The sequence below is a fragment of the Carettochelys insculpta genome, chromosome 1 (genome assembly GCF_033958435.1).
Source record: "Carettochelys insculpta isolate YL-2023 chromosome 1, ASM3395843v1, whole genome shotgun sequence".
In the NCBI taxonomy this organism is placed as follows: domain Eukaryota; kingdom Metazoa; phylum Chordata; order Testudines; family Carettochelyidae; genus Carettochelys; species Carettochelys insculpta.
This window is the reverse complement of record NC_134137.1, coordinates 232010415-232031969: the sequence shown is the minus strand read 5'-3', so window position 1 is coordinate 232031969 and position 21555 is coordinate 232010415. Positions and strand designations below refer to the sequence as shown.

Sequence of the window (21555 nt, the reverse complement as noted above, 5' to 3'; positions counted from 1 at the left end):
ATCCATACCCTCACCTGGCCTGGCTCCCCGAGCAGGAGCTCCAGCAGGCTCTCTACCCACAATGCACAGCAACTCCATTTTGAAGCTACCACCCGCAGAGGGCCCCCCCCGCCCAGCCTTCTCACCAGCCTTTGCCACGTTACCTTGGTTTCATATGTCCCCTCCACGTTGTTTTCCAGTACGCGGGACAGGCCGAAGTCAGACACCTTGCACTGCAGCCCATGAGTTACCAGGATGTTACGGGCAGCCAGGTCCCGGTGCACATAGTTGCGGTCTGAGAGGTAGGTCATACCTGAGGTGATGCCGTGCAGCATCAGTGCCAGCTGTACGGAGCTGAACTTCTCCTCGTTCTCCTGAAGGGCAAGAGGGGGGAGAAACAGGTCCCCTCAGGGTCACTGGAGGCTGCAGGCTTTGCAGCTCCCCGGGGGCACTAGCCAACATCCCAGGGGAGGGGATCAGAAGGGAGGAGGAAGAGCCCTCCAGTGTCATAATCAGCGACCCACAGATCAGCTCCCAGTAGGGAAATCCCCTGGACAATAAACAGAGTGAATGGGACCCAGCCTCAGCTGCTGCAGCCGCAGGGGCAGTTCCCAGTGAACAGAGCTCTCTGAGAGTGCAAGTGGCCAAGACGACTTGGTTCCTGGTCCCGCAGGGCAGGCAGTGGCCAGCCAGTGCCCACAGCCTAGGGACGTATCACAGACTTGGGTCCCTCACCCGGAGGAAGGTGTCCAGGGCTCCATTCTCCATATACTCCGTGATGATCATCATTGGCTTCCCTGGGGCCAGCGGAAAAGAGAGCATCACCCACACTGCATCCTCCTCTGCGACAAGAGCCACCTGGCTCCCTTGCCCACAGACCCGCGTGATGCCTCACCTCCCACTCGCCGGCAGTGTGCTGCACCCCACACCCCAGCTTGACACCAAGCCCCAACCAGCCCCCTGCCCTTCCCCAGACCACATCCAATTGCCCATCCTCTTCACAGCTCCAGGGATTAGTTCAGACCTTTCCTCTCCTCATGCCTCGGGAGACACATCCCTTCTCCTCATTCCCCACCCATCCCAACAGGGGACTGCCACAGTGGTGCTCCTGGCTCCCACAGAGCTGCGTTCTTCTCCTTGCCACAAGCTAACATGATGCCTGTCTTCCCCTCCTCCTGGCACAGGCTAATGGGTAGCACCTCTTCTCGCCTGGGCTGTCCTACCAGGGCCCTGGAGTCGCACAGTAAGGCCCCTCAGTGCCCATTCCACATGGGCTCTTACGCTTGGTGATGACCCCCTCCAGGTGCACGATGTTGGGGTGATTGAACTGGCCCATGATCGTTGCCTCACGCAGAAAATTCCACCACTGAGAGTCCGAATACGTTGACTTGAGGGTCTTGATGGCGACCACAATGCGCTCCTTCCCCGGCAGGCGCAGGGTCCCACGATAGACCTCCCCAAACTCCCCTGTGGCACCACAGATGCAGGAGATTACTGGGGAACCTGGGAGGCAGGAGGGGCACTCAGGAATGGGAGCAAGGAGACCATCTCAATGAAACTCACCCTCTCCGATAACATTGTCCCTGGTGATGTAGGCCCCATCGAGCTCCTTGGTGAACTCCAAGACCCCCCTGGTTGGGTCATCATAGGGCTGTAGATCAACATAGGGCTTCAAACAGATATTCTCTTCTATGGCACAGGGAAAGAGAGAAAATTAAACACCATGTCACCAAGACTCTTGGGAATCTCAACAGTTTCATGATTCCACCAGAGGCAGAGCGAACCAGCCGGGAGTATTATGTAGAAAACAGGGACCTTTAGGGAAGAGACAAAGTAAACTCAATGCTGGCTGCCAACAAAGCTCATCCAGAGACAGGGCCCTCCCGTCTCTCTCGTTAAAAACATCTGACCCACTCTAGATCCCTTCCCCAGCCCACTGTCCGCTCTCATGGCAGGCCTCCTGGCTTTGGATCTCACCTTGATCAAAGGCTGAGGTGTCATAGACCGGCCGTGCTTGCTGATAACAGGCTTTCCTGGAAGACACAGACCGTCATTGTCAAATCTGAACATTAGCAGAGCAAGAGGCCCCTGTGGCACAGGCAAGAGCAGATTCACCTTCCCCAGGCAGTGAGGATCGGGATCCATGCGCTCTGCAGCGGTCCGAACCCAAGTGCTGCATTCCCAGGCCCGGGGCGAGAAATATCGCATCATTTACAACTAAAACTGAGGTTTCAACGTGCTACACACGGGAAGGACTGATACCAACACGCAGGGCTCAGGGAAGTTATTCAGAGATTGAAATCCGTTCCATTGATATTGTACACAGCCCATTAGTTTTCTGGGCACTAGAGGTCCTTCCAGTAACAACACATAGAAGCTTCACAAGAAGCGAGAGAATTTGGTAGCTGAGCTGGGGACAGCTGTGGGAGGTGGCATATGGCAGGCTGAGATTATGGATCTGCACATTAACGGGATATTTCTGCTGAAATGATCGGGAATGAAACGAGTAAATCGCTGTGTCATACCAACCATCTTTAGAAGGCACAGCTAACGCTCCCTTAAGTAGGAAGAGAGCAGTTCGTACCGCACAGAGCTCTTGTTCAGGCTGCTGGCACAGAGCCACTGCATCAATCCTTCACAGTCTCAAGATCTTCTATGTAACCAAGAGAACTAGACCCGTAAAAGGGGGTGGAGCTCACTGCAACTTCTGCAGCTGCAGAATCCAGGAGGCCTTGCGAAAAAAGCATTCACGCAGCTCTGCCGCTGCTGCACCTCCCTCCCCGCGCCCTGAAAAAGCTCCGTTCTACCTCAGAGTTTGAAGTTTACATTGTGCAGTGGCTAAAACACCATCTTCCTCCCCACCCCCGGTAAGAGCTCTGCTTCACAGCCCAACATGAGCAGACGACAGCGGCTTTCTACGGTTGGGGGTAGGTTACAATTTGGAGTCCCACACTCCAAAGCTGGCAGGTCCCACGGCAGTGCATGAAATGGCATCCCAGTAAAGACACCATGCCACCACAAAAGGGCAGCGTCCAAGAGGGGATAGGACAGTGGGGAAACCCCAGCTCCTTCCTCCGTCAGTACGGAGTGCCAACCCCATAGACATGTCACGTAAACCTCAGCCAGCCTAGAGTTACCAGGGTCTGCTTTGTGCCCTGAACACCAGGAACCAGCACAAGGGAACCCGGTGCTGACTAGACCATTGGAAGGCCGGATGGCAGTGCTGCTCACGCTCTGGGGCTGAGGCAAGCTCTCTGCCTGGCTCCACGCGACTCCCAGAAGTGGCTGGCATGTCCCGCTGGCTCCTAGGTAATAGGGTGGCCATAGGTGCTCCATGCCAAGTGCTGGCTCTGCAGCTCCCACTGGCCAGGAGCCACGACCAAGGGGAGCTATGAGGGTGGTGTCTGTGGGCAGAGGACGCATGCCTCGCAGCCCCGTGGCCGTACCTTGGCCTAGGAGCTGCAGGGACATGCCTGCCACTTCTGGGAGCCGCCTGAAGCAAGCACTGCCCAGAGCCCAGGCCCTAGTCCCCTGCCCCATCTCAGAGCACCCTTCCGCCTCCTGAACCCATCATTCCTGGTTCCAACCCAGAGCCCTCACTCCCAGCCAGAAGCCCATATCCCCTCCAACATCCCAGCCCCCCCCCCAGCCTGGCGCCCCCTCCTGTACCTTGAACGCCTTGTTTCTGGTAGTGCCCTAAAGATCACACCCCAAGACAGAGAGTCTGTACCCACTCCCACACCCCAGCCCCCTGCCTCAGCACAGACACCCTCCAGACACTCCAAGCCTTTCAACTCTGCTCCCCAGCCTGGAGCCCTCTCCTGCACCCCAAACCTCTCACCCCCAGCGCATCCCAGAGCCCGCACCCCTAGCCAGAGCCCTCGTTCCCACTCCCGGTTCCCCAGCCCAGTGACAAGGAGCGAGTGAGTGAGCACAGAGCAGGGGATGGGGCCCTGGAGAAGGGGCGGGGGGTGCTCCGTTTTCTGCGATTAGGAAGCTGGCAGCTGTACCCCAGCCCTGCAAGTCACCTTGCAGAGCACAAAGAGAGAGTCAGCGTAAACCGCCAGCTCCCTCAGTACAGAGTCAAACCCTGACTGTCGCCTTCCACGTTGCCGTGGTCTCCCACCTCCCCTTCCGGGTCTGGCCAGCCACCCCAATGTCCACCTGTCCTCCTACTAAAGATCCCCCGAGACCCACCACCACACTGCCTGGCTGCTCACTTCATACCTCCTCGCTCCCTGTACCACCCCACCCCGCCGCTGCCCCCCTCGTGCCCTTCTCACCCAAGAGGCTGAGCTCACCTTTTTGTGAAGAAGAAGATTCCCGTGACCAGTCCGATAAACAGTAGGATGCCAAAGATAATGGAGACTAGCACCCCGCCGGATGGAGCCCCAGTGCCTGTGGGACAGAACGACAGTCACATGCTTTCCCCACACCAATGCCAAAGACTGGCATTCCCCTCCCCAGCCTGTGGAAACTGAGAAGGCAACAGCCAGCCTGTCCAGCAGAGCGCGGAACAAGCCACAGCTGAGTCCGCAACCAGAACCATGCCCAGGGGCTGGGTAAAAAGAGGCACATTTTGGCCCCAGGCAGCAAGAATCCCAAGAATGCCATTTCTCCATTCTTGCCTCCCACAGCTCCGTGTACTGGGGAAAGAACCTAGTGACGAGGTGAGATGCCCCCACACCCCACCTATTAGATAGAGGGCAGCTGTGCCTCACCCAGGGGGAGGGTGCGGAACTCCTGTTCCTGGGAGAAGGGGCCGGGGCCCAGGGGCGTGATGGAGCGCACCCGCAGCAGGTAGGCGGTGTCTGGCTGCAGGTCCCTGAGGGTCACGCTGGGTTCATGGAATTGCTTCACTGTGTAGTGTGTATCCTCGCCCTGCAGGGGCCAGAGAACAGGTTACTTGGGCAGTCAGCACCCCCCCACACACACACACACGCGCACGCATGCGCACGTGCGTGCACGGAAAGGGGGCTGCGGGTCTGGGAGCGCCACAGAGAGCAGAAAAGAGACACGCACGGAGCAGAGAGGAAGTGCCTCTCACCTTCTCAAAGTAGATGACCTCGTACTGCACGGAGCTGCGGCTGCGATGCCGTGGGGCTGGCCAGGACACGGTCAGGCTGCTGTCGTCGCGCTGGGTGAGGGTCAGGTGGGACACTGTCACTGGAGCTGCCGGGGAGAGCAGTGGTATGAAACGGAAGCAGGTGAGAACACAACCTCCCAGGCTGTGTGTGGGGATTCAGCCTCGCCAGCCCTGCTGGGCCTCCCGCACGGCATTCAGTCCACCTCTCTCTGGCACGCCTGAGGGAAGGCGGGGGGGCAGTGGTGAATCTCTGCGGGTGGTGCAGGACCACTTCAAAGGCAGAGGTAGGGCTCCGCGCTCCACAGCGTGCAGCTTGTCCCTGATAAGTGACAGCAAAGTGCCACCATGAGACTGCGCACACGCCACCTCTCAGCCAGTGCAGGGCGAATGTGCTCTCTTGAGGTGTGAACATGACCCCTACTGGCAGCTCTGTGAATTACCCCAGGGGCCGCGAGGCAAGCCACACTCCCCCCGTGTCTCACACCGCGACTAGGAATCACAGTTGCACGGGCCGTATGTGGCCTTCAGTTTCAGCTGGGAAAACTCCAGCCTTCAGGGGGTTTGCACCAAGGGAACGGGCACTTCATAAATGCTCCTCTCAGTCTTGCAAGTGCTGGCACAGACCTCCGCTCCCTGGGTCGGGGCTGTGTTGACTCAGCAGGGTGAACAGGAACCAAAAGCACCTACACGCTTCCTCACACGCCAGCAGCGGTGACTTGGGAAGTGCACAGGGAGGCGGTTTGCTGGGAAGACGGTGCCGCTTTTCCACGGTCACTTTTCAGAATAAAGCCACTTTTTACATAGACCCAGGCCACCCCGACGAGCGAAGTGAAGCCCTGCTCTCTGTGTGTGCCACAGAGACAGGTGAGGGCAGAGTTATGAGCCCGCGTTTGTGAATGGCATCACTTCGGTGGGTTTAAAGGCACTTTTTGCACGAGCTGTTGTGGTTTGTTATTTGTTATGTATTCAGGACGAGGAGGGGGCTCACTCTACAAGCCAGTTCTGCTTTGTTACATGGGGCGTTCCCCTGGCCTTGCACCTGCGTGACTGAGAACAGACTTGAGTCCCATTATGAGCTTGTAAAGTATCTGGTAAACTTTAATGCTTTTTTCTGAAGTACTATTACAGCCATGACTTTGGTTTATCAACAGACCAGTGAGTGAAAAAGACAGCAATAGAGCTTAGACGCCAGAGCTGCAGGCTCCTTAGAAAGAGAGTTGGTCAATAGCCGTAAGGCAAGTACCATGTGTTACCCTAAAATACACTCAAGATCACCCCAACTTTACCCTTGTATGTATTTTATTAAATGCCACTATAGGATTAAAGGAAAAAGGGGAATTAGCTCTCAAGCACACACCCACACACACTCATACCCTTACACAGTAGAACTCACACAGGTGAAGAGTTGTATAGACACCAGAGGAAGCCAAAGCTTGCAGGTCCAGTGTGTCTTGCTGCAGTCATGAATCCGGGGCAGCGAGCTGACTGTATGACCCCTTGTCAGCTTGCCCTCATTCGGTAGTACTCATGAGCAGTCAGTGCCATCCATCCTAGGGAGAAGGGGCGGAGGCCAGGGCCAGCGCCCTGGGCCTCCTCCTGCCTTCCCAGACAGCTAAGACTAAGGGGACCCCAGAGGTGTCCAACATGTGTCCCAAGGGCCAGCATCCAGCCTGTGGAGCCTTTTCATCCAGCCCACAGAGCCAGTAGAGGCGCCATTTTGAAAGCCATCTGGGCGGCTCTGAGTCACATGTGGCTCTTTAAGAAGCCATTTGTGGCTCCTGCCACTGCCACCGCTCACTCCACCTCTGGCTCCCTGCCCTCCCGCACTGAAAGATCAGAACTCAGTTTAATTGGTTTATCAGCTGGCAGGAAGGATCCAGACATTCAACCAATTAAAGTGAGTTCCATTATTTCGGCGCGGCAGGGCAGGGAGTTGCTCCTGCCACACTGTACATGGGGGAAGGGCGTAAGATTGGAGTGGGCTGTGCAGCCACAGTGAGGAGGAGATGGCGGCCCAGCGAAGGTGCAGCAGCACACAGAGCTCCTGCGTTAAGTAAGTTCATCCTGGGTTTGGGGCTGTGAGGGGTTAAGCCTGAGGGGAGGGGGCCAGTTTGGGGCTGAGAGGTGTTAAGCCTGGTGATGGCAGGGGGCAGCTTTGAGGCTCAGAGGGGTTAAGCCTAGGGATGGGGGTGGGTGAATTTGGGGCTCCTATGTGTTTGGCCCCTGGAACATGCAAAACATTGCACGTGGCCCCCAATGAAAAGAGGTTGGACACCCCTGGGCTAATCTATATTGACGAGAAGACTTCCCAAGCTGCAGGCCATCTTCCAGAGTTCGATTTTGCCTCATTTGTTAAGACACAACAAAATCAACCTCTCTGGGCTCGGCTGTCGGCTCCTGTGCTCAACTCTATTGAATGGCTTAAGGGACATCGGCACGAGCCTAAGGAGACCCAGACCACGCTAAGCAAAAAGCCGACTGTGATAAGTCAGCTCTAGCTATGCTAATGGCTGTGCTAATGGCATAGCTAGAGTAGCGCATCTAAAACCAGCTTTGTTCCCTTGTGCCGATTTGCCGTAACTCCTACAGAGCGGTGATGGCAAGAAAAACTCCCCTCTAGATTTGCACTACCTATCTATAAGTTTCAGTCCATAACACTATCCAAACAACGAGCAGTCAAGTAGCACTTTAAAGACTAGCAAAATGGTTTATTAGGTGATGAGCTTTCGTGGGACAGACCCGCTTCTTCAGACCGTAGCCAGACCAGAACAGGCTCGATATTTAAGACACAGAGAACCAAAAACAGTGAGCAAGCCGGACAAATCAGAAAAAGATAATCAAGGTGAGCAAAGCCGAGAGCAGAGGGATGGGGTGGGGAAGGTCAAGAATCAGATTGAGCCAAGTATGCAGACGAGCCCTTATAGTGACTCAGAAAGTTCCCATCACGATTTAAACCAGGTGTTAACGTGCTGAATTTGAATATAAAAGCCAGCTCGGCTGTTCCCTTTCCAAAACGGTGCGATAATTCCTCTTCAGTAACACACATACCTTGAGGTCATTGACAGAATGCCCCATTCCATTAAAATGTTGACTAACTGGTTTGTGGATCTGGAGTGTGTTGTCCCACTGCCCTGAGATACTGTATGACCATGAGTCAGATGGGACTTTGATCTTCTCCTGACGGGGCCTCTCTCTCTTTCCTGGGTGCGTCTTTTGCAGGGCTCAGCTCCTACTATTCTCTGCCCATCCAGGTGCTGCTGGTAGCTGGTTGTCCAGACAGGCTGGTGTCAGGGACTGATTCCACTGTGTGCACACCCACATTCACACTTTCCTCACTCACACAAAGGAAAGCTCCCTTCAGAGAAAGAAATTTCTATTGCTGTGGAACAGCCAGGGTTTCTTACAGACTTACAGCATCTATAACATCTATAACATCTCAGAGAGTTAGACATAGAGCTGGACAACTGGGAAGAACTAGCAGATGACCGCAGCAGATGGAGGCAGGGGTTACACGAGGGTCTTCAGAAGGGCAAGATGAAGATCAGACAGCTAGCAGAAAAGAAGCGAGCGCACAGAAAGCACAATAAGGACTTGCCAGACACCCACTACATCTGCAAGAGATGCAGCAAGGACTGTCACTCTCGTGTGGGTCTTCATAGTCACAATAGACGCTGTAAATGAAGTCCTCAATTGAAACTTTAAAGGGCGCGATCCATAGTCTATGCAGACTGAAGGATGCCTACTACTACAGCATCTATAAACAATTTCTTACTGACTTACAATACTTAATACAGACTTAGCAGCTGCTACAAAACAAAGCTTACAGAAAGTTACGCAATTTACGTCTGCATGGTAGTGGACTGAGCAGAGGTTTCATGCAGCACCATGCTGACGCGTGTGGCATAAGGAGAGAGATGAGATGGAGAAGCCTCAGAAACCCACAACAACTCCCCTTTCACACACACACCCCCAACTCCCGCAGAGAAATCACTCCCCCACCCAATTTGGTGACTCACCTATGTGCCCGACAGAGACCCAGATGGCTGGGGAAGTCCTCTGGGAGAAAGGGCTGACTTCTGAGACACCATTGCGTGCCTTCACGGTGAAGCTGTAGTTGGTATAAGCCTCTAGACCGTCCACCTCCACGGACGTATTGTTGAGGCCTGAGGCACTAGGGGAGAAGACCACACCAGCCTCACATGGGTTGCATGCCTGGACAGAGCAGCGGGAGCAGGAGACACTGTAGGTCAGATCCTTGCGCCCACCACGGTCGCTGGGTGGCTGCCACCGAAGGAAGAGCTGCGTCCCCACCAGGGAGTAGGTGATGTTGCGCGGAGGAGAAGGGGGGCCTGCAGAGAGTGGGGCAGAGACAGTTAGGTCCCGCAGGCAGGCTCCTATGCACATAACGTTAGAGTAGCTTCCCTTCCACTCAGGACCTGCGTTTCCCCCTGCCCCATAATAAGGCCTTTCCCTCTCCAGGGCCCTCTCCTTGCCCCTGGATCTCCCCCCATGCCCCGACTCCTCCTCTACTCCCCATCCCCTAGCTCTCCTCCCCAGCCCTGACTCACGAGTGCAGGCAACACTTTGACCCTCAGCGGGTGCGCGGTAGAAACCAGGGTTGCAGGGACAGGCTGTGGCCCCGGGAGCACTGGATGAACTATTGGGGGGACACTTGAAGCAGCGCTTGGTCTCCAGGGAGTGGCGGTAGAATCCTCGCTGGCAGGCTGCAGACACACACAGACACAAATAGGGAAGCACAGGGTGAGTGGGAGGTAAGCAGCCAACCCCGCCTCACCTTCTACCTCCACAGCCCCGGTGCCGCTCCCTCTCTGCCGGAGACTGCACACGGGAGGTCCCTGTAAAAATCAACACAGCACTTCAGAGTCGGTGAGCCTCACAGGCCGGCCTGCCTGCCTCCTCTGGTCCAGCTCATTTCTCATCCCTCCAACGCTTACGCCACACCTGGCTGCAAACGCCAGAGCCGAGCGCGGCTGAGGCAGCTTCAGCGTGCTTGCATCTCCTCGCTCCGCCTCTCCGCTTTTCTGTGGCATCCGCCTGCCCCAAACAGCCACCGAGGCAGTGTCCCCGAGGCAGCCCGGTGTCAAAAAGATTCCCGCCCTCTCCTGGAGACCTTCCTTTTGTTCTCTCCCCTTTGGCTTTTTCCCGTAATGTAAAATAAGTCTCACCACAAACACGGGAGTTCCGTTTGAACTGTGGAACTCCAGACATACCAATGCAGGTGGCGGCTGGCGCCATGTGCTCTGGGGGCTGTGAGCACGTGTGGCTTTGCTGGTCTCGACGGGTGTAGCAATGCGTGTCTTGGCCAGCCTAGAGGCATGTTGGGATTTCCAGATCAAGGGCAACACCCCGAGCTGCAGTCGGATGCAGCTGGCCACGAAGCCTTCCTGCCCTCAGAGGACGACACAGGGCAGCCGCCAAGGAAGCTGCCCATCTGCTCTACGTGGGCTCAAGGTAGGTCACAAGGGAAATCAGAACCTTGTGCCCAGCCTCCCTGTGCCAGTCTCAACAGAGGCTGGAGAAATGACTCCGCTCGCCCGACCCCTACTCAGTGATGGTGTTGGCCAGCTCGCTCAGGTACCTGGCAGCGGTGGCTGAAGTGCTGCAGCTGATTCCTGAATAGCCACCTCGAGGGTGGGAAGTAAAACCCATCTCACAAAGCACCAGACTTTTAGGCCAGCGCCGGGGTGGCGGATTTGGTCCAGCTGCCCTTTTCCCTGGGCTGGGCCCCACCAAAATGGAAGGGGAACAGAGAGCCTTTGCCCTGCCTGACAGCCAACCAGAAAGCAGCAGCTACTGGGGCTGGAGCTGAGCCCCGATCCCAGCACCAGGCTAGCCACTGGCGAGGAACCCTCGTCCACAGCTCCCAACCTCGTTCCCCAAGGTAGGAACTGCCACCCACCTCTCCCTGGCTCACCTCCTGACCAGCCCCCCACTCCCACACACACAGCAAGGCCTAGCTTCTGTGGGCAGGCAGAAGCAGAAAGCCAGCCATTACTTCCCCCTTTATTCTTGCAACATGGAGATACACCAATCTCACAGAGCTGGGCGGGACCCCACGAGTCCAGTCCCCTGCCCTGGCAGCAGGACCTATCACCATCCCTGACAGATTTCTTTTAACTCTGACCCGCCCCCGGCCCTTCAAAGGCCCCCTCCAGGATTGAACTCGCAACTCTGGGCTTACAAGGCTCGGACCACCGAGCTATCCCTCCCCACTGGGCGGATGCCCCTGGGTGACAGGCTGGGGCGGGGCAGAGGGGGGCTGCTGCTTCTGAAGGTAAGAGGAGAAGGTGAGCGGTGTTAGCGTGGGCCTGCGGAGGGCGTGCTGGAGCGCAGGGGCGGCCGCGGCCGGGATCGAACGGGGAGGGGCCATGCCAGGCAGAGGGGGGCAGAGCAGCACGCGGAGTCAGCGCGAGAGCACGGAACGAAAGCGGCTGTGAGGGAAGGTGCAATGTCAGCGGGGAGCATCACCACGGGCAGAGCTGCAGCCCAGCGGGGGGCAGCTCGTTGGCGTTACCGGGTCCTCCGGGACCCGCCTGCGCTTGCTGCCCTGGAGGATGGGGTGGGCGGGGACTGTGACATGAGCCCCCCAGCTCCTGAGAACTGATCTAGGGCTGGGTCCCTGCAATAGCTCCTGTCCCTGGGGAGGAGGCACTGTGCGCCAGGGAGAGAAGGACCTGGAGACAGGAGCTGCAGCCAGGCTGGCTTGGAAGGGGCGGCCGGGCAGAGCTGTGCCATGTCAGGCATGTGGGGGAGGAGACGTTCTCCTCCAGGACAGGAACTTCTGCCCTCAGCCTAAAATCAAAAGGGGGCAGGGGGAGGGGGCGCACGACTTAGTGGGGGCTGCTCCAGAGACATGGCTGGGGGAAGGGATACCAGCCTGCTGCAGCTGCCCTACGTGTGCCACATCCTCGGCCGGCCATTTGCCTCCCAGGCCAATGCAAGTGCCTGCCCCACTGCACTCCCACCCTCCTTGCCAGCAGACCCCCCAGATCCCTGGGACACACAGGGCCCAGCCCCTGCCCTCAGCCCCCTCCCTCAAAGCAAAGTCCCGCCACCTCTGCCTGGGGGCACCTGCGCTGCTCCCCGTCCCGGAGCTGCCGAGAATTCTGATTCACCGGGGGCAGGAGCCTGGTGGGAAAGGAGCAAGTTGCAAACAAATCCGATGCAAACTGGGGTGACCCCACCATATTGGCACGTATGAGGCACCCCTCCGGTGTGGAGGCAGCACAGAGCCTGGGACTGGCCCAGCGCACTGCCGCCACCCAGCAATTATCTTTAACAAGGCCTGCGTGGGCTCAGCAAACAGGAAGAGGAACAGAGAGGCTCTGCCCTCGCTGCTCCCAGAATGGGAGGAGACTCCCCACCCTCGGAGATTTCAGCTCAGCCTCTCCCAGATTTTCTGCACCCGGCCTCTCCTCCACAGCCCCAGCTGCCTGCTCGCCCTGCCGTACCCAGCGCACCCCTCAGCATATCCTTTCCCTTCGGAACCAGATGAGAAAACAGCTCTGGGAAAGCAGAGGACCCGGACCGCTCTCCTGAGGGCAAAGATGAGAGGCAGCTGCCCTGCCCTTCATTCATCGTTATGACAAATATTTATTTGCCAACTGTCACTCGGGTGACTGGGCGCATTACGAAGGGTTAGCTGAGGCACTCGGGCTCAGTAATCAACAACCAAACCACATGCTTCCTGCTGCTTTGCCAGCCAGCGAGAAAACGAGGGCCCAGTCAGCTTGGAAGGCTCAGGCAAAAAGAGGCACCCTGCATCTGCATAATTAATTGTATTACCGCAGGGAGCTAATACCAGAGGTGCCATTTGGCCTCTGGCAAAGCTATGCCCGCAGCGCCCACAAGCAGCACTCTTGAGATGCAGAGCGGTCGCTTTCTAGACGAGCGCAGCTCTGCGGTGGGCAGAAACGGGTACGGTGTCTGGGCTTTGTCCTCGTACCGGTTTATGCTCCAGTTTCAGTACCCGGAAGGTCACGCAGCAGTTGTCTGAACTAGTGCGCAGCTGGGATCCCTTCTTGCCTGCCTTTTCCGAGGCAGAGGTCAGAGAGGTCTCCCTCCCTCCCATCACAGGACACAGGGCACAGCTGGATCTCCTGTCCCACCCTAGTGAAGCTCTCCCTGCGTTTCACCTGTCTTTCCCTCAGAGAGCAACGGCTGGAGCTGAATACTCCTCAGCCTGGTGCCAGAACAGAGCTCCACGAGGCCCCTCCCTCTCCCTAGGGCAAAGCTCAGAGCCATGATCCCCAACCCTCTCCCACTGCTGCATTCAGTGAGAGAGCTCGATCGGTTCTCATCTTTGCAGAGCACTGAGCCCCTTGCCAGGGGCAAGCACCTGGCACGGAGATGCAAGCAGGCAGGCAGTCACTGCAGACCTATCCTTCCTTCCGCACAACCACCAAGACGCCAAGTCCGGCTTTGCCATTTCACATCCCACCGACTCCCCGCTGGGACACCTCCCCACCTCCACCCCTGCCCCCCGCCCCTGCCCCACCTCACCCCGCTCCCATCGTCCCAGGACTCAGCTGCACTGGGGCTGGGTGGGCTGCCCCACCCCATGAGAGTGGGTGAGGACCAACCCAGGCATGATGGTTTCCCTGTCCCTTCCAGAGAGAGCACGCTCAGCTCCCAGGAGGGTGGGGAGAGTTCAGCAGCTCAGTGGAAAAACTGGCTGGGCTGCTGAGGGAGAGCAGAAGGGAGGGGCAGGGATCCCATGCTGGAAGCCCGGCATAACCTTTCATCAGACCCCAGAGCAGGGCTGCAGCAGGGAGGCAGAGGGAATCCAAGCCGCGCTCAAGTTCCCGCGCGGAGCAAAGGGAGGGAGGGCAAGGCCGGGAGATAGGGAATCGTTCAAGGCCCCTACAGACCCTAAGGATCCAGTGTGGACAGCCTGACACTCTGGGCACTTAGGCGCCTACCAATTCCCTTTCCTCTTCATTCCTACCGCTGCAGCTGTGCAGTACATGAGCAGGGCTGCATCACTCGTGGGCCCGGTAACTGCATGGGCCCAGGCCCAGCAGCGATAGAGGATCCGCACTGTGCCGCTCACATACCCTCATCACATCCCTCAGGGCTGCTGCAGGCTGGGAGATGGCCCACCGGCACCTTCTCTCCTCGCCTCTCGCTGCCCAGGGGAGACGTGATCTGCTCCCATAATGGGCCCGATTCAGATTGCCAAGCGTCCCTGCCAATACAGCAGGTGCACCCCTGCTTTCTTGTGCCTTCCCACTGCCTGACGGCTGGGCTGGGCTGGGCTGGGCTCCTTCCCCCACACAGCAGAGTTCTCTCCCAGCCAGGGAATGCACATGCACAACACCGAGCACAGCTCGGACCCTGCCACCTGTGCACCCAAGTTCCTGGCCATGGGACCACGGCGCCGAGCCGGGCATCTCTTCTGCCCTGGCACGGGAACTGCGCGTCAGAGAGCAAGGCTGCTACGTCAGAGCTGGGAGCCGGTTGCTGAGCGAGTCAGTGTCCACCCTATCTTTATAGTTCCCAGAAACCGGCTCCAGGCCTGCAGGGCTGATGGAAGGAGACCAGAGGGAGTGGTGGAGTGCGTGCAACTGTTCAACCTGACTGGGGTGCGGCTGGGGGGGGACCAGGAAAGAAAGAGTGAGAGAAATAGAGACTCATTGAAAGACAGGCCAGGCACAGACTGTGAGGGGGAGCGATAGGGGCACAGAGAACAAAGCAGGAGCAAATTCAGATGCACTTGGAGCAGCTCTTGGTCACCCCTTGTACACACGGCTGGATTGTATCACTGCCCTGCCCAGCTCTCCAGCTCCCCACCACCTCCCTTACACCCAACTGCCCTGTTCCCGCCTCTGTGCACCTACCTATGCAGCTTCTGTCAGCCTCCTCAGACCCAATAGCACACAGGCACCGGCCCATTGGCACCAGCCACTCCCCGTCCGCGCTGCAGTGCATCCTGGGTGAGAAGCCCGCTTCTTCGGTGGCATTCTCTACACACATGCCTAGCACCTCTGTCAGTCCCTCCGAGCCTGCCAGTGTCTCTGGGAAGTGAGCCAGGCCCTGCACTGTTTCCGGGCAGGTCTTGTAATACACCCGGACAGACACCAGCGCCACACAGGCCCCAGAGTTCTGGAAGGCCAGATAGAATCCGCGCTGAGACATCCTCCATATGGGGCAGACTTCCATGTTGAGCTGCATGACGCCCGACGCAATGTCTCGGCTTGTGAAACTCCGATCTGCTGCCACTGTGTTGATCTGAATAGGAGAGGAAGAGTCAAGCCCCATGGCCCAGACCATCCTCTGGGATTACATCTTGCACTCCAAAGCTTCTGTCACAGGAGCGCGGATGGGCCAGCGCTCTCACCCCCTAGCCTCAATTAGCTTCCCCAGGGAGCCACAGCTGACTGAGGAAAAGTTGAGGAATTAGCTCGTCCAACTGGGAAGCTGGAGGAGTGATGGCACTAACTGGCCCACTGATGGACTGTCGTGGCCAGGAACTTGGGTGCATGAGGGGGAAGGGTCAGAACTTCCACCGATAAGAGGCAGGAAGGAAGCGCTGGCGGGGGGCAGACAGGGCTGGCTGTGCCCAGACTGAAGCTGAACCCAAGAAAAAGAGATCTCTTTCCTTGTGGGGAGTGAGGCTAGGACTGCAACAGAATTTAAGAAAAAGCTGGATAAATTCATGGAGATAGGTCCATAAAAGGCTATTAGTCGGGGGCAGGAATGGTGTCCCTGGCCTCTGTTTGTCAGAGGCTGGAGATGGATGGCAGGAGACAAATTGCTTGATCATTGTCTTCGGTCCGCCCCCTCTGGGACAGCTGGCACTGGCCACTGTCGGCAGACAGGCTACTGGGCTGGACGGACCTTTGGTCTGACCCAGTATGGCCATTCTTATGTAGGTACTAGGGTCATAGGCATCGGAACCGTTGCCATTGCACTGCACAGGTGCTGGTGGGGGCAACTTGAATAAACGTGATGGAGTGGCCACTAAAAGAAGAGAGCCTGAAGGGTTTTTGCAGTGAGGGGGAAGAAAACCTGTGTCCCATTACGGCCCCAAACAGCCTCCATTGCAACTCCTTTCGCTAGGGTGTCTCTCTAGCTGTGGTGCCCTGGAGTCCAGGGTCTGCCCATCTTTGCCTGTGGAGGACTAAGCATGACCACATCCAACCAGCGCACCCATTGCTCCCCTCATTTTGTATAACTCCTATGGCTGACCCCCAGCTGCCTCACAACTCTGGTGTCTGTTCTTTCCCACTAGCTCCTCCCTTAAGCTTCTCTTCAAGAGCTGAGTGATGGGTTCATTGTGTTTGTACCACATCTGGCACAACGAGGCCCTGATCTCTGGAGGGCCTTTAGGCCCTGCTACTGGGCACTGACAAACTGCAGCAACAAGTCATTATCCTGAGGTGAGTTGTTCCTGTTTCTGACTGTGACCTCTCTACCAATACACAGTGACAGTCTTTGGACCTGTTCGTTTGAAATTAGTCGCTGACTAAACTGCACTGACAATTCTCTGGGGTCGGGTGCTTGTAAGCAGTTCAAGGAGTGCCTTTGTTATCTCCCTCCTGTTGGTATGATCCAGAGAGGGGACAGTGGGTATGTTTCCAGTCCCTGGCTAACTGGCCATTGCTCCTGTACTTAGCAGTCAAATCTGAAGTCTGTGGCAGTTGGGCACCTAATTCTCTTTGTCCCCTTTGAAAACGCCAGCCTGGAAAGTCTCTGCAGCCAGCTGGTAACCAGCTCACCAGAAACCACCAGTGGACTCAACTGCCCTTTCTGGATGAAGCAGCAGATGGGAGGGGTGGGGACCTGGGGAAGCTCTTGCTGTAAAACTGGTTGCAAAGAAGTAGGTGTTAAAATTACATGCACACAAAATTTCAAGTCAAACTTCTGCCCCAAGGGAGGGAAAAGAGGAGGTGCAGGAGTTCCTCTTCATTGCTCCATGCCTCAGTTTCCCCATCTCTAAAAGGGGGGTGGGGGAGTGCGACACTCTCCGCCTTTTTCAAGCACTTTAAGACCTAGTGATGAAATGTAATTAGATACTGAAGAACACCGGCCATACCTACAGGACGTGAGGCACAGCCCTGAGAAACAGTGTCTTGGAAAAAGATGTGGGGACCGTAGTGGATAGTAAGTTGAACATAAGCTCTCCTTGCGATGCTGCAGTTAAAAGAGCTAAGGTGATCCTGGGATGCAGAGACCGGGAAATGTTGAACAGGCACACAGAGGTTATGTTACCTCTGTATTGGACACTGGGGGGGAACCATTGCTGGAATGGTCTGTACAGTTTGGTAATCACAATTCACGAAAGTTGTTGGTTAGTTGGAGAAGGTCCAAAGCAGCGCCACCGGAAAGATCAAAGAGTCAGCAACCTTGCTTTAAAGTGGCTGAACTCATTGACTCTAGGTAACGAAGAGTTAAGGGGGTCACTTGATGACAGTCTATCAGTATCTGCAGGGGGAACAAATATTGTATAATGGGTCTTTCAATCTACCAGAGAAAGGGATAAAATGATCCGAAGACTGGGAGCTGAAACTTGACAAATTCAGATGTTGTAGATACGCCGAGGGTAGTTCACTATTTGGAATAATTTACCCAGTGGTCTTGGTCAATCACTCCCCATTTTTAAATCAAGATGAGATGAGTTTTTGTAAAAGATCCGCTCTGTGAATTATGCTGGGGAAGTTCTAAGGCCCGTCTTACACAGGAGGTCACAATGGTCCCTGCTGGCCTTGGAATCTATGAACAAGAGCTGGGTGATGAAGGCTACCTGCTCTTCGGCCCTAGAACCCCCAGCTGTCCCCTACCCCGGGCTAAACCTCCAGAATTTCACTAGAACACAGTAGTCCTGGGGGCAGAGGGAGGGAAGTGGGGGAGCCAAGGGAGAGGAACTAGCAGCAATGAATGGAAAAAAATAAAATTTAATATCAAAATAAATAGGCCACATTAATTTCTGAGGTATTGGTATCTTTCCTTTTCCTATTAAGTTCTGTGGGACACTCTAGAAGCTGCTGCAGAAAATTCAAGCATTTGTTACAATGTGTTGCTGAAAAGGCAGGGGAGAGGCGCGCCAAAGAACGTGGGTCCAGGGCTTTGCTCCAAGCGCACTGGGCCCTGGTGATGGGACACTGTTCACAGGAAAGCAGAGATTCTCTTTGCTGGAATTCAGCTGCTTCTGGGGCAGAGGGGACAATAGGTATCATATCCAACAGACACTGAAGGAGAAGCACAGGGTGGCCCAGTGTAATGACATAAATATGGCATTTGGTACAATATTGAAAGAAAATGCCATATCTGCGTTTCTGAGCAGTGGCAGGGGATTAGGCATCAGGAGAACTAGCTCCTATTTCTTTACCTGTCCTGACTTGTTTTATGACCTTGGGAAAATCACTTGTTCTCCGTTGGTCTCCGTTTTCTTATTTGTAACATGGGGGGATCACAGAGCGATAGAACCGGAAGGAACCTTGAGAGGTAATCCAGTCCAGTCCCCTCCACTCACAGCAGAACCATGCACCATCTAGATCAGAGTGGGCAATAGTTACTGATGGCGGGGCTCTTCCAAAATTTTGGTAAGTGGCAACGGCTGCACTCTTCTATGAAGAGGGGGTGGGGTCTAGGGCCTGTGAAAGAAGTTTGGATGCAGAAGGGGGTTCAGGACAGGGGACTGGGGAGCAGGATAGGTTGTGGGGTCTGAGGGGGAGTTTGGGTGGATGGAGGGGTTGTGACTGGGGCAGGGGATGGGGGTGTAGGGCCCAGGAGGGGATACGGGTGCAGGAGAGGATTCGGGCCTGGAGGAGCAGTGGAGAAGGAATTGAGGGTCTGGGAGGCAGTTGTGACCCGGGGCAGAAAGGGCGCCCAGGGTGCAGGTGGTGACCTGAGCAGGGGATTGGGGTGCAGAAGAGGGTGCAGTGTTGGGGAGGGAGAATGGAGACAGGAGAGGATTCAGGCAGGTGCAGGGTTGGGTCAGGGGTGCAGCCAGGGGTGCAGGGTTGGGGAGGGAGTTGTGACCTGGGGGAGGAGGGGTGCAGAGGGTTCAGGTGGTGACCAGGGGCAGGGAGTTGGGAGCAGGAGGGATTGAGGAGCCAGAGGCAGGCTCTGGCCAGGAGGAACTTACCTAGGTGGCTTCTGGCCACCAGCCCAGCAGGACCCTGAGGCAGGATCCCCGCCTGCTGCAGCGCAAAGCTGCTCAAAATAGCCGGTGGCTCCCCTCATGTGCCTCTAGGCGCTGAGTGCCAGGGTGGGGAGGAGAGACTTCACAAGAAGCCCCCGGCCCCGGCCCAGTCACCACAGCCCCCACGGAGCTGCACTGATTAGGGTGGAGGTGAGGGCAGCACACAAAGAGATGCACACCCCCCCCCGCATGCACAAACGCAGACTCACGCACACACTCGCACAAGGGAGCCACCAGACATTTTGAGCAGCCTGGGGCTGCAGCAGGCTGCATCAAAAGGCTTGGCAGGCTAGACCTGGCCTGGGGGCCATATCCTGCCGCCCTTGATCTCAACCATCCCCGACAGACGTCTGTCTAACCTGCTCTTAAATAGCTCCAGCAATGGAGCCTCCACAGCCTCCCCAGGCAATTCACCCCACTGTGTGACCGCCGTGACCACTGGGAACCTTGTCCTAATGTCCAACCTACACCCTCCTTGCTGCACTTTAAGCCCATTGCTTCTTGTCCTGTCCTCAGAGGCCCAGGGGAGTAATTTTTGGTGGTGGTGGTATTTGTTAGACTCCTTCACGGTCCTTGGGTAGGTCAGTGCAAAGGGTTTACGTGAAATGTGCCCAGGCCTCTACAACTCACTGGTACCTCCTGCAGCAAAACAGGCTCTGACCATTGTCCTGGAGCTTTGGCAAGAGAGTATTTCCCCTGGCATCACCCGCTCTGCTCCCTCCCGGCTTGCCTCGGAGGGCTTCCCTCGGGCCAGCCCCGCCTTGTGTCGGACGGGAGGTCCAAGGGATTCCCGCCCCTGCTGCTGCTGACCTTGGTGAACAGGGAGCGACGGAACTGGATGCCGACATCCTGCTCTGACTCCATGTAGTAGAGATTGAAGGTCTCTTTGCAGGACACAGCCTCGCCCTTGAAGCTCTTACAGTCACGCACAGTGAATTTTAGCTCCACGTAGACGCGGGAGGCTGCGTCACCCCGGTAGATCCAGTTGGTGCGGAGCCAGTGGTCAGTGTCACCCTTGGAGAGCACGCTGCAGTCCTGGTACATATAGATGGGGGTATTGTTTATCATCTGCTGCATCTCACTCCACTGCTCCCGGGATAAAAGAAAACACAACACGCGCACATCAGAGACAGGAGAGACACAAAACACTGAAACAGGCAATAAAACCAAGCCCACAAGATCTCAGACCCTGAAAACCTGAGACTCAGACCTGGCTGACTTCAAGGCCTTTTAGTGCTGAACAAAACCTGCCTCTGGTTCAGAGCCCTGAGTGGCACCTGCCTTAAACCTGTGAGCAGAGAGCAATAAATGTGGTCTACAATCCAGAACTGACTCAGGCCTATCTGACAATGACTCACCACCTCTCCTGGACATGAATTGCTGGAGCAGTGCTGAGGCCAAGGGCTAATGTAAATCCTGGATGTACCTCCCTATTTGGCACCAGTGCAACCACTGCTGCAGAGGCAACTGGTGAGGGGGCCTCTGGGGAGACAGCATCCACATGCCCCCCCAGCTTGAGGAAGGGCTGGAACACACACACCCCAATCCTCACCCCTCCCCCTTTGGTCTCCCCTCACACATCTCTTCCTCTGGCTGCCGGGGAGCGCAGGAGTGGTCCCACCCCTCCCCCAGAGCAGCAGGGCCCAAGAGCAGCATGACATAGAGCACAGGAGGTGGCAGTGAGCACTGGGGGGGATGCATGTGACCCCCTGTGTACCCCCATGCGTTGCCCCTGCCCGGCTGGAACGCCACATTCAGTTCTGATATCTGTAACTCAAGAGTTACAAGTGTAAATTGGAGAGGGCTTGGAGAGGAGCTGTGAGGATGACGAATGAGATTAACCAGTATGCCGTGTAGTGATGGACCGAGCTCCTTGCGTCTGTTTAGCTAAACAAAGTGAAGGTTAATGAGTTACGACCACGGTCTGAAAATACCCACGCGGGGGCGGGGGCCAATGGGCCCTGCACTCCAAGTGCAAAAAAGGTGTAACAGACTCCAACGGCTAGAAGGTGAAGCTTGACAAATTCAGACAGGAAACAAGATACAAAATTGTAGCAATGAGGTTAATGCCTGTTGGAATGATTTTCATACAGCTGAGAATTCTCTGTCACTGGCCACTTTCAAATCAGGACTGGTGTTTTCCAAGGCTATGTCTACACAACAAGCTAAGGGTGTGATTCCCCTGTGCCCATCTGCATCCTCTCATCAAGTTAGCACAAGTATAAATAGCAGGGTAGCCGTGGCAGCACCAGTAATAGCTGAGCGGTGCCAAGTACCAACACGAATGCATGCTAGGGATACGTGTGAGTCTGGCTAATGCCTT

General features: G+C 56.2%; 1 protein-coding gene across 2 annotated transcripts in view; it reads right to left on the bottom strand.

Moving 5' to 3' along the window:
* The window catches only part of EPHA1 (EPH receptor A1), a 53839-nt gene that overhangs the window by 6264 nt on the left and 26020 nt on the right, over positions 1 to 21555 (bottom strand). For both annotated transcript variants that reach the window (XM_075001801.1, XM_075001806.1), the window contains 12 exons: positions 20043 to 20318; positions 14926 to 15316; positions 9634 to 9789; positions 9082 to 9414; positions 5027 to 5151; positions 4701 to 4860; positions 4281 to 4377; positions 1957 to 2012; positions 1543 to 1668; positions 1261 to 1446; positions 715 to 776; positions 144 to 353 (listed from right to left, as the gene is read on the bottom strand). In XM_075001801.1, coding sequence (XP_074857902.1) covers positions 144 to 353; positions 715 to 776; positions 1261 to 1446; positions 1543 to 1668; positions 1957 to 2012; positions 4281 to 4377; positions 4701 to 4860; positions 5027 to 5151; positions 9082 to 9414; positions 9634 to 9789; positions 14926 to 15316; positions 20043 to 20318 — 2178 coding nt within the window. The remainder of the gene's footprint in view (positions 1 to 143; positions 354 to 714; positions 777 to 1260; positions 1447 to 1542; positions 1669 to 1956; positions 2013 to 4280; positions 4378 to 4700; positions 4861 to 5026; positions 5152 to 9081; positions 9415 to 9633; positions 9790 to 14925; positions 15317 to 20042; positions 20319 to 21555) is intronic.